We start from the raw sequence: 12,666 nt of genomic DNA on the forward strand, positions 1-12,666 counted from the left end.
CTTCTGCATTCAAGAAACACATCTCACCCATAATGATAGGCATTACCTCAGGGTAAGAGGTTGGAAAAAAATATTCCAAGCAAATGGTCACAAGAAGCAAGCAGGTATAGCCATTTTAGTATTGAACAAAATAGACTTTCAACCAAAATTAATCAAAAGGGATGAGGAAGGACACTTCATACTCATCAAAGGTAAAGTCAACCAAGATGAAATCACAATTCTGAACATCTATGCTCCCAATACAAGGGCACCCACATTTGTAAAAGATCTGCTAAAAAAGCTTAAATCACACATCGATCCCCACAGAATAATAGTGGGGGACTTCAACACCCCATTCTCACTGAAGGATAAGTCATTGAAACAGAAACTACACCGAGAAATAACATCATTAGCCAATGCTATGGGTCAAATGGATCTAACAGATATCTATAGGACCTTTCACCCAAACAAGAAAGAATATACCTTCTTCTCTGCACCACATAGAACCTTTTCCAAAATTGATCACATCGTAGGTCACAAAGCAAACCTCAACAGATACAAGAGGATTGAAATAATACCTTGTATCCTATCAGATCACCATGCTCTTAGGCTGCAATTCAACAACAACAGAAATAACAAAAAGCCTACACGTACATGGAAACTAAACAACTCTCTGCTAAATGACACCTGGGTCAGGGAAGAAATAAAGAAAGAAATCAAGGAGTTTCTGAAATTCAATGAAAATGAAGGAACAACGTACCCAAATTTGTGGGATACATTGAAAGCAGTGCTAAGAGGAAAATTCATAGCACTAAGTGCCTTTAAAAAGAAATTAGAAGCATCACACATAAGCATCTTAACGACACAACTGGAAGCCCTAGAAAAAAAAGAAGCAGAAACACCCAAAAGGAGTAGACTTCTGGAAATAATCAAACTCAGGGCTGAAATTAACAAATTAGAAACTAAGAAAACAGTCCAAAGAATCAACAAAAACAAGAGCTGGTTCTTTGAAAAAATCAACAAGATAGACAGACCATTAGCCAAACTAACTAAAAGGCAGAGAGACAGTATTGAAATCAACAAAATCAGAAACGAAAAGGGAGACATAACAACAGACACTGAAGAAATGCAAAGAATCATAAGATCCTACTTTGAAGGCATATATGCCACAAAATTTGAAAATCTAAGGGAAATGGATGATTTTCTTGATCAATTTCATTTGCCAAAGTTGAGTAAAGAACAGATAAACAATCTAAATAGTCCCATTTCCCCTACAGAAATAGAAGCAATCATTGATAGTCTCCCAACCAAAAAAAGCCCAGGGCCAGATGGTTTCAGTGCAGAATTCTACCAGACCTTCAAGGGTGAGCTAATACCGATACTCTTCAAGCTACTCCAAAAGATAGAAATGGATGGAATATTACCAAATTCATTCTATGAGGCCATAATCTCATTGATACCTAAACCTCATAAAGACTCAACAAAGAAAGAGAATTTCAGACCAATTTCTCTTATGAACACCGATACAAAAATACTAAATAAAATACTTGCAAAACGAATACAAGAACACATCAAAGATATCATTCATCATGACCAAGTAGGCTTCATTCCAGGCATGCAGGGATGGTTTAATATATGTAAATCCATCAATGTAATCCACCATATAAACAAACTGAAAATAAAAAACCACATGATCATCTCTTTAGATGCAGAGAAAGCATTTGATAAAATCCAACACCCATTCATGTTTAAAGTTTTAGAAAGATCAGGGATACAAGGCACTTTCCTCAACATAATAAAGGCTATATATTAGCAAGCCAATAGCCAAAATCAAAGTAAATGGTGAGCTACTCAAGGAAATTCCTCTAAAATCAGGAACAAGGCAAGGCTGCCCACTCTCTCCATATCTCTTCAATATAGTACTCGAAGTTCTAGCCAGAGCAATAAGACAACAAAAGGAGATCAAGGGTATCCAAATGGGAAAGGAGGAAGTCAAATTATCCCTGTTTGCAGATGATATGATAGTGTACATAAGGGACCTTCAAAATTCCACCAGAGAACTCCTACAGCTGATAAACACCTTCAGCAAATTAGCTGGATACAAAATTAACTCAAAAAAGTCTGTAGCCTTCCTATACACAAATGACAAGCTTGCAGAGGAAGAAATTAGGAAAGCCACATCCTTCACATTAGCCACAAGCAATATAAAATATCTAGGAGTCACTCTAACTAAGCAAGTGAAGGACTTGTATGAAAAAAATTTCAAAACTCTGAAGAAAGAGATTGAAGATGACCTGAGAAGATGGCATGATCTTCCTTGCTCATGGATCGGGAGAATTAACATAGTAAAAATGGCCATCTTACCAAAAGCAATCTACAGATTCAATGCAATCCCTATCAAAATAACTACACAATTTTTTAAAGACATTTAAAGTTCAATACTGAACTTCATATGGAAAAACAAAAAACACAGGATAGCTAAAACAATCTTGTACAATAAAAGGTGCTCCAGAGGAATCTCCACACCTGATCTCAAACTGTACTATAAAGCAATAGTAATTAAAACAGCTTGGTACTGGCACAGCAACAGGCTGGTTGATCAGTGGAATCGAATCAAAGACCCAGATATGAATCCACACACATATGGTCACTTGATTTTTGACAAAGGAGCCAAATCCATTCAATGGAAAAAGGATAGCATCTTCAACAAATGGTGCTGGTCTAACTGGAGGTCTATGTGTAAAAAAATGAAACTGGACCCATATTTGTCACCTTGCACAAAACTCAAATCCAAGTGGATTAAAGACCTCAACATAAAACCAGAGACACTAAGCCACTTAGAAGAAAAAGTGGGAAAGAGCCTGGAACATATTGGCGCAGGAGACAACTTCCTGAACAGAACACCAACAGCCCAAGCCTTAATGTCAACAATTAATAAATGGGACCTCGTGAGGCTGAGAAGCTTTTGTAAGGCTGGAGACACTGCCAAGAGAACAAAGCGACAGCCTACAGTCTGGGAAAAGATCTTCACCAACCGTACATCTGACAAAGGTCTAATATCCAAAATATATAAAGAACTCAAGAAGCTAAACACCACCAAACCAAATAACCCAATTGAGAAATGGGGCTTGGAATTAAACAGAATTCTCAACAGAGGAACATCAAATGGCTGAGAAACACTTAAAGAAATGCTCAACCTCCTTGGTCATCAGGGAAATGCAAATCAAAACAACTCTGAGATTCCATCTTACACCCATCAGAATGGCTAAGATCAAAAACTCAAGTGACACCACATGCTGGTGAGGATGTGGGGAGAGAGGAACACTCCTTCATTGCTGGTGGGAATGCAAACTAGTACAGCCACTTTGAAAATCTATCTGGTGCTATCTCAGAAAAATGGGACTAGGGCTTCCTCAAGACCCAGCTATTCCACTCCTTGGAATATACCCAGAAGATGCTCCAGCACACAACAGGAAAATTTGCTCAACCATGTTCATAGCAGCCTTATTCATAATAGCCAGATCATGGAAACAGCCTAAGTGTCCCTCAGTAGAAGAATGGATAAAGAAACTGTGGTACATATACACTATGGAATACTACTCAGCTATTAAAAACAAGGAATTCCCGAAATTTGTGGATAAATGGATTGAGCTAGAAATGATCATAATGAGTGAGTTAACCCAGAAGCAGAAAGACTTAAATGGTATATATTCACTTATATCTGCATACTAGCCCAAGGGGCATGTCCCACGAAAGCCTTCACTTACCAGGAAACTGGGACAGAGGGGAGGACATCCTATTGGGACTCTAGATGAGAGAAGCATGGGAGAATGGCAAAGTAGAAGGATCCAGAGGGTCCTAGAAACCTACAAGTAGAACATTATGATAGGCAGATTTGGGCCCAGGGTTCCCACTCAAACTAAGGCACCAGCCAAGGACAATACAGGCGGTAAACTTTAAACCCCTACCCAGATCTAGCCAATGGTCAGAACAGTCTCCACACTTGAGTGGAGAGTGGGATATGTCTTTCTCATGTACTCTGGTGCCTCACATTTGACCATGTCCCCTGGAGGGGGAGACCTGGTGGCACTCAGAGGAAGGACAGCAGGTTACCGAGAAGAGACTTGATACCCTATGAGCATATACAGGGGGAGGTAATCCCCCCCAGGAACAGTCATAGGGGAGGGGAATAAGGGGAAAAGGGGAGGGAGGGAAGAATGGGAGGACACAAGGGATGGGATAACCATTGAGATGTAACAAGAATAAATAATAAAAAATTAAAAAAAAAAAAGAACTGACTTCCAAAAATTGTTCTGTGACCTCCATACTTGCACCATATATGTCCCTGCCTATAACTACACACACACACAAACACACACACATGCACACACACACTAATAGAAGAGGAGGAGGAGAAAAGAACAAAACTTCAAAATCCTGTCACATTTATTTCAAATGTGGATTGAAGTAATGTTAACATAGAAAAATATTTAAAGATTAGCAGATATTTAAGAGCTTTAATGAGAAAAGGTGTGCAAAAACGAAGCAAGCAGAAAACAGTAAATTGAGACAAATAGGAAGGGAAGCATTAAATAAAACAGAAAATCCAAAGAGATTGGTAATGCCAGAAAGAAAAAGCAATGAATGATATTTCATGAGAGATGAAAAAAAAAAATGCTGGAAGTCTCATCACTTACTAACAGCTTAGAAAAAAAAAGGAACAAACAAACAAACAAACAAACAAAAAACGAGGAAGACAAATGTGAATCTTCTCAGGAGATTCACTTGTCCAGAAAATTACCAAACTATGAACCTGGTACAAAACTACTTCCATGGTAAGGCTGTTCCAATTCTGGTAAAATAGCATGATAAGCCTTTGGCTTGGGACAAACCTAGTCAGAGACAACTTTGAATTATAGCAAAATCTTTGATGTCTTTTGAAAGGTACACTGAGGGGAGGAGACAATACAGAATGAAAGCTTAAAAAAGACACTTTGCAAGTTTTTGCTTGCAACCTTTGGAGAATTACTCAGAACATCTACAAGAAAGTGTTCTGTTTGCCGGCCTGACAGGCTTGGCTGCAGCTCAAAGTTACATCTGGAACCCCAAAAAAAGCCTTCAATAAGCAGTTCTCACCTTAGGAGGTCTCCCTGTAGGACAGGCAGGCTGCTCCTCTGATGGATCCTCCAGGCAGCTTTCTGTGAGTCTGAGGACAGCAGCCAGCTCCGATCATTTGAGCACGGAGCATCAACTAGCACCTGGAGGAAACAAAGGCGTGCAATGCACATATACTTATATGGATGTGGTAGGGCTCCATGACAAACAGCACACAAAGAAAACCATGGCCTTAGTGACCCAAGATGGGACACTCCAAGTCCTCTTATACATTTGCCTCAGTTTGCAAATAGTTCTATGGGACATCTTCAGTGGAAAGAGGGAACATGAACAGGCTTATGCATCTGTTAATTGAAAACAGGGTTCAAGACAGGGTTTCTCTGTGTATCCCTGGCTCTACTGGAACTCACTGTATAGACCAGGCTGGCTTCGAAGTCAGAGATCCACTTGCCTCTGCCTTCCATGTACTCAGATTAAAGGCGTGTACCATTACACTTGGTCGAATTTAACATTCTTGATGACTACTGCTAAAACTTATAAAAACTGCTCATCTTCAGAAAATATAACTGTATTTCTGAACTCGTATTTTTTTTCTATCCTAGTAAAATTTTATACTATTGGCAACTGAACCCAGAGTGGTGTTTATTTTTAGGAATTAAAATTTCAATTTTAATATACTGAAATGGCTTCTTATCTATCATACTGATATGAAACGTTACTGAATTAAAGTAAAACGTACAATTTTTTTAGTGGTTCTGATCATTTCCAGAGTAACTCAGAGGTACCAGAAAAATAGAAAGCTTTCTATAATCCCCAAACCCAACATCACTGTTTCCACTGAACCATATTAACCATCAAATGAAAAATGCCTCCGCATTCACTGTATCACAGTCTCCCAGAGCACTGAGAAAGTGTACCATCTGGAAGCAGGCAGAAAGGAACAACAGAGCAGCACAATACCGTATCACTGGGAATCTGTCAGTTTTTCACAATACAATAAAAGTACCTTGTCAAATGTTTCAGGCTGGGCATCTCCTATATCTCTGCCATCCAATTCAGACACTTTAATTACATTTATCAAAGGCTGTGGGATGAAAGATTCCAACGTCTGTCTCAGCCATCTCACTCTCAGGCTATCATATTCATTACAAAGAAGATAACCTAAATACAAAGGATTAAAAAGCTCCAAGTATTCCAAGGCAACAAAATTGGTAAATGTCTAGTTTTATCAAATAAATTCTGAAAAAAAATCAATGCGTCAGAGTTATATAGAGATAGAGTTCATAAGTAAACACTATGATAATTTTAGAAACAAAAATACATACATATTTTATTATAAAACATTTATACATTGTTATGCCTCATACCTTCCCAGAAGCTCTCATGTTTATTTAATCAAGTTTAATTTGAAAACTTATTTATTCATAGAGATGATTTATAAGAAATAACTCACGTACAGGTACAACACCACATTCATTTTAAATGAAGGTAATACAGTGTGTGTGTGTGTGTGTGTGTGTGTGTGTGTGTGTGTGTGTGTGTGTATTATATGAGCTCCCAGTAAGAGAAACATGGGTAGAAAGTGTGAGGTGAGAGCCTTGGAAAGGTACTTAACTCAGTGACAGCCTTGGTTTCCTTGTGGGGATTGGTAAAATGAGAATCATACCCGCATAGTGGCTGTTACCATTAAATGTGACAGAAACTGAGAACAAGATGGTGGCTGAAGAAGACCTTTAGTGGTGATCTTCCCAAAGAGACACTGCTTTTAAGGGCTTGGGGAACCAGCTGAAAGATAGTGTCTGGTTTTAACACTGAAGGAAGCAGAAAAGAAAGAGGTGTCCTTGTCAACACCCCTCCAATTCTAGGCAGTGTAATGAAAAAGATCCCTCCTACTTGGGAAAGGGAAAGGAATGAAGTTCAGACTTAATACGTGCAACCCAGTAGAATGGCCTGGCCCAGTGAAACCCTGTGTCAGACTCACAGCCCTCACACTTGCAGATGGAGGCTACACACTGTCCTTGGCCAGGCAGCTGAATGCTGCCACCAGTCATCCACCACCCTTAGGAAGCAGAGTGGGGAGCCAGACTCCAAGCACCTCGAAGAGCAGAAGACTTAATGCTTTGCCTTGGAGCACAGCATTGAGACCACCACAGAGGATCCAATTCCCCTCACCCAGGTTGGAGCTTAGAAATCGAGGCCTGAGTCATGCTTGGTATCAGGTGAAGGTGTTTACTTCTGTTGGACAGACTTGTGAGTATGTCACCACCAAATACACTCTTGACACTGTGGGATATCTGTCTCTGTGAAATCAGAAGAAGCCTAGCTGAAATCAAGCTTAGGAGTACAGGGAAGAACTCTATGCCCCTCCCACAACCTTGGCGTACAAAAACAAACAAACACATCCTATGGCTTATGCTTCTAGTGTGTAAGACAGAGAGGTACAGGAATTTCCCTTAGAACTCATAGCAATCATTATTATGAATGTATCTCTCATGTTGAAAAAGACTAACTTTTGCTGAACCTCACAGGCAGAGTTAACAATACACTTTGAGGTTACTTAAGACATGGTATCTTAAAAAAAAAAAAAAAAAGACATGGTATCTTTAGATAAGTACTTAAAACTGAGTATTGTGGGGCTGGAGAGATGGCTCAGAGGTTAAAAGTACTGGCTACTCTTCCAGAGGTCCTGAGTTTCATTCCTAGAACCACATGGTGGCTCATAACCATCTATAAGATCTGGTGGCCTCTTCTGGTGGGCAGGCACACATGCAGGCTTGCCTGCATGTAGATATAATATATTGTATACATAATAAATAAGTCTTAAAATAAAAAAGCCTGTTTGTTTAACTTGCCTTTAAGAAAAAAACGTAATAGCCAGACTTTTATAATATAAGCAAATGCATAGTTTAAATCTTAAATATATACATGTCCATGCCCCCGGTCTATAAAAGTGTGTGTGTATGTGTGTGTGTTCTGGTTATGAATGCTGAAAAAAGATAAGCTAAAAGCAAGTTTATAAAGCAAATATTCCCAATGAATATCGGAAGTGTCATGAATATCGGGTGATAGGTCTGTTTGCAATGATGTTTGCTGCACTGTTTGTCAGGGTCAGCTGGAGTCAGTAAAGTTTCATCCCTTGTAAAACTCTGCTCCAAAATTCTGCATCCCTCTTCCCTTCCCATGTATGTTTTCTGTGCTGTTGAAATAAATACGGAGCAGCAATCTTTGTTAGAGATACAGATATGGACACAGACACAAGGACAGAAGACAAGACAGCAGTCAGCCATGCACAGCTTCAGACTGAGAACAGACAGATTACAGACAGGAGAGAAGATGGGAGACACAGGGAGAGAGAAGTAGAGAATTCAAACCTGGGCTTGCTCTTGGTAAAACTATTCCAAGAGCAGTGTTTTGATTTCTTTTCCGTAATGCATTTGAGGTATGCTGAGGTTGTTAAACCGATGCAAGAGCTCAGTACCAAGCTGGTAAAACTAACACTGGGGTAGATTCTAATAATCTCAGTCCACAGGCCAGTGCCTATGGACAGAGCTTCCAGGCCTGCCTTAATGACACCATCAGTTAAGCTTCTAACCTTGCCAACATCTCCTGTGGCTGGTTATAGATGTTCTGGACTGTGGACATAAATCCACCGAAGGAACAGACAGGATATAGCAATGTCAGTCTCAGTGCCCCAGTGCTATGCTGGTCTTGGCAGGCTTCGGGCTCTGGGTATAACCCAGGGTTACAGTGGTTTTTGTTGCTGTTTGTTTGTTTGTTTGTTTGAGACTAGGTTTCTCTTTGTAGTCTTGGTTGTTCTAGATTTGCTCTGTAGACCAGATTGTTCTCGAACTCATAGAGCTCCGCCTGCCTCTGCCTCTCTGAGTGCCACCTCACCAGGCTCGGGTTACAGTGTTTTTAACCATGGAACTAGCAACTCCATTTCATTCCTGACTCAAGACAAATCAGAGGGAGCATCTGTCACTTCAAGACATATAGATAGAGGTAACTGGGCTGGTGAGATGCTCAGTGGGTAAAGGAGTCTGCCACGAAGCCTGGCACTGAGTCTGAGCCATGGAGGCAAAGAGGAAGGAGACAACTAACTCCTGAAAGTTGGTCCCCAGGATGCTATGTTATGGAGATAGCTGTCTACTGCAAGTCATACGGAAACCTCCACAAGTGTGCCCTGGCAAGTGTACATGTGTGCCCCAAAACAAACATACACACAATTCAAGGTAAAGACAGAAGGAGGTTCACTTTTTAAGGAAAGAGAAGGGAGGTGTGCATCAATTCACCAAGTGAGAGCCTGGCTCTGTCCTTCCCTGTGTGGCACAGAACAAGATTTAGCTTTAGTGCCTGACCATCAACAGTGACTGCGGCTCAGCCATACGGGCCTACCCCAGCTTTGGAGCAAGGTCTGTAATGACAAGTTACTACATTCGGGACCTCCTCTAGTTCACTCTGAACTACATACCTACGGGTGTGACAAAATGTGGCTTGGGGAATCAGGGAGCTGAGCCAGTAGCAGCAACAACAAAAACAAAATAAAACAAAACAAAAAAACCAAACCTAGCAGTGGAACTGTAATAAATCCAGACTTAGGGAGCCATCTAGTGCTGAAGTACCAGAAAGGCCCACAGAGTCATGCTAACCACTTAGAATTCCTGAAAGAGCAGACACATACTACACAGCTATAATACAAAGACTGGGAGAAATACCCAGTGGTTAAACAGACTATGCCATATGTCAAGTTTCAGAAATCTTCACAGAATCATGATCACATCTAATAGATAAAGTAAGACAAGATACGGACCATAAAGCAAGCAGTGCCTGCATAATGGGCAGAGCTGAAAGTAGTTCCTTTAGGGAACCTTGGGAAGCTTCCAGAAAACACAGAGAAGTACCTTAAGCAGAAACAGCAGATTAAAGCAACTCTTCGAAATGTCAAACAAATACTTAAATGCAATAGAAGAAGGCAGCAACAGCAGAATGGGACAAACAAAATGCCAGTTGCCTTGAAGCAGATTATTTGAAAATACACTGTTGAAGAAAAAGAAAGTAAATAAAAAAGGGGATGAGAAATGAAGAAACATGGCGAGAATTTGATGTTACTATCAAAACAGCAAATATATGAGCAGCAGGGGTTCAAGAAGGAAGTGAGAATGCTGATGGGGTAGAACAGACCACTATAAATCTCCCCAAATCTAGAGAAAGGTACAAGAATCCACACACAGGGATATCAATGGTCACATCACAAACACAACCAAATTCACCTTGAAGTATATTATGACCGAGCCCTCGGAGGTTAAGTAAAGAGAAAATACTGAAAACAATAGAAATGTGGGGGGAAATGTCTACAGATATGTAGGGGTAGCTTAAAGGGCAAGCAAGCATCACTGGACAAACGGTTCATTCTAATATTTCCCACTACTGAAAGTTAACCAGATGTCTACACCATACCCCTGGCAGTAAGGAGCACTTCACTCCAGATGGGCTACAGCCCTTGTGGAGAAGCTTGACCATGCTACTCCATTAAACTGTATCATACACAGTTAACAGTTCATGTTTTACTATTTAGGGTCATAATTGCTCTTTTTTAGGAAAAAACAGCATACTGCAAAAGCTGTTTTAATTAAAAAAGAAAAGGAGGAGGAGGAGGAGGAAGAGGAGGCCAGTACATCACTGTGGTACAGGTGAAAGCAGCTGGATCGACAGACAAGTCGACTGATTTTTTAAATCATCTTAAACCCTTTCATCAAAGCCTTGAGCTTTGTTGCCTAGGACAACATCCAGTGTGGATGTCAAGAAATTCACTGTATAAACTGCATACTTAGTATAGCCATTGTTTTAACTTCTGCTTTCCGATAAGCACTGACTAGCATGGCTTCTGCATTCCACATTTGAATACTGTGGCTAACTAAATTTGGGCTTTAAACACCAGCATGAAGACATCAGTGCCTTGTAGGGAACCATTTTCATTAGTCCCACTTAGATGGAAAGGCCCTTCACTTGAACTGGTGGTAGTTCACTGCCCTTGATGTAAGACTCTTCCCCTTTCAGAGTCCTACAATGTTATCAGTTTGCGTTTGGGTTCCTGAGCCATCACCTTCCTCACTACAAATGTGTAAACTATCTATAAGCTTACACATGAGGTGATTTAAGATTAATGCCACTTGTCAAAATGGAACTAGATTCAGATATTTCTCTTTCATCTTTTAAAATATTAAACATTCTATACCTAAAATTAGTAAGCTTGTAAGAATCAACATAAGATCATCAAGGAACACAGAAAGAGTGGGGTGGAAGACAAATCTCCTTATAATAATGATTCCACAAAAGCACAGCTCAGCTTATAAACATAATAACATAGCCTTACTAAAGTGTTGCCAAGTACAACTGGCTTCACATTTTGAATATGTTTCCAAAATTTTCCATTCAAACAGCTAATGCTTTCAAAGGAAGAAATAAATTAGCAGTCTACAAGCATCAGAATGCATGCCCTGGGGAAAAGAATACCTTTCTAAGAGACAGGCAAGCTTGGAGGATCTGAACAAATCACATTTTAGATCATCCCCTTCCTAAAGGCATCTTCCACATGGGCACTCACCAACTTTACAAATAAAAGCAAGCTTCTCACTCATACATAATCTTGAGAAAAATGTGCTAGGATTTAGAAGTCTACAGTACATCAAAAAAGTAGCATCTAAAACACCAAGAGGCTAGAGATAAGGTTCAGCTAGTAACAGTTCTTGCTGCTCTTATAGTGGACCAGAGTTTGCCCTTGGTTGGTAGCTCACAGCTGCACCCATCTCCAGACCCATGCTACCCAAAGCTCCCTCCTGACCTCCTTCTGTACCTGTTTGTGTGCCCCCACACATATCCAAGGTTTTAAAGAACTAAAGAAAAGAAAAAAAAAAGCCAGTGATTTCTTTGTTGAGAGATTGATGTGTTAACAACTAAGAAAATGCCGGGTGTGGTGGCGCACGCCTTTAATCCCAGCACTCGGGAGGCAGAGGCAGGCGGATCGCTGTGAGTTCGAGGCCAGCCTGGTCTACAAAGTGAGTCCAGGACGGCCAAGGCTAACACAGAGAGACCCTGTCTCGAAAAATCAAAAAAAAAAAAAAAAACAAAAAAAAACAAAAAACAAAAAACAAAAAAAACTAAGAAAGTAAATAAATGGGTTTCAAATTTACTTCTGAAAAACAGAAAAAAAAAAAAAAAAAAAAAAAAAAAAAGGTCTGGAGAGATGGCTCAGAGGTTAAGAGCACTGTCTGCTCTTCAAGGGGTCCTGAATTCAATTCCCAGCAACAATATGGTGATTCACAAACATCTATAATATGATCTGATGCCCTTTTCTGCACATGTAGATAGAGCACTTGTAACATAAAATAAATAGATAAATCTTTTTTAAAAAACTGAAAAAATATATTAAAGAGTGTTCACCTAATAGATCGTTAAAATAATGCCTACTGCACCTGCTTGCTTGCAACAGTAACTCAGAAGGAACTTAAACAACCAATGTTACTATTATAGCATAGCCTCAGTATTACTGCTTTTTTTAAAAATCTGTGTGAA

The 12,666-nt window shown here is 39.8% G+C and overlaps 1 protein-coding gene across 3 annotated transcripts in view; it reads right to left on the bottom strand.

Annotated features, from left to right (window-relative positions):
- Nsun3 (NOP2/Sun RNA methyltransferase 3) overlaps positions 1-12,666 on the bottom strand; it is a 115,080-nt gene that overhangs the window by 87,924 nt on the left and 14,490 nt on the right. For all 3 annotated transcript variants that reach the window (XM_051150106.1, XM_051150104.1, XM_051150105.1), the window contains exons 3-4: positions 6,101-6,255; positions 5,116-5,237 (exon numbers count right to left, since the gene is read on the bottom strand). In XM_051150106.1, the coding sequence (XP_051006063.1) occupies positions 5,116-5,237; positions 6,101-6,255 (277 nt within the window). The remainder of the gene's footprint in view (positions 1-5,115; positions 5,238-6,100; positions 6,256-12,666) is intronic.

This window comes from Acomys russatus, chromosome 8 (genome assembly GCF_903995435.1).
Source record: "Acomys russatus chromosome 8, mAcoRus1.1, whole genome shotgun sequence".
NCBI lineage: Eukaryota > Metazoa > Chordata > Mammalia > Rodentia > Muridae > Acomys > Acomys russatus.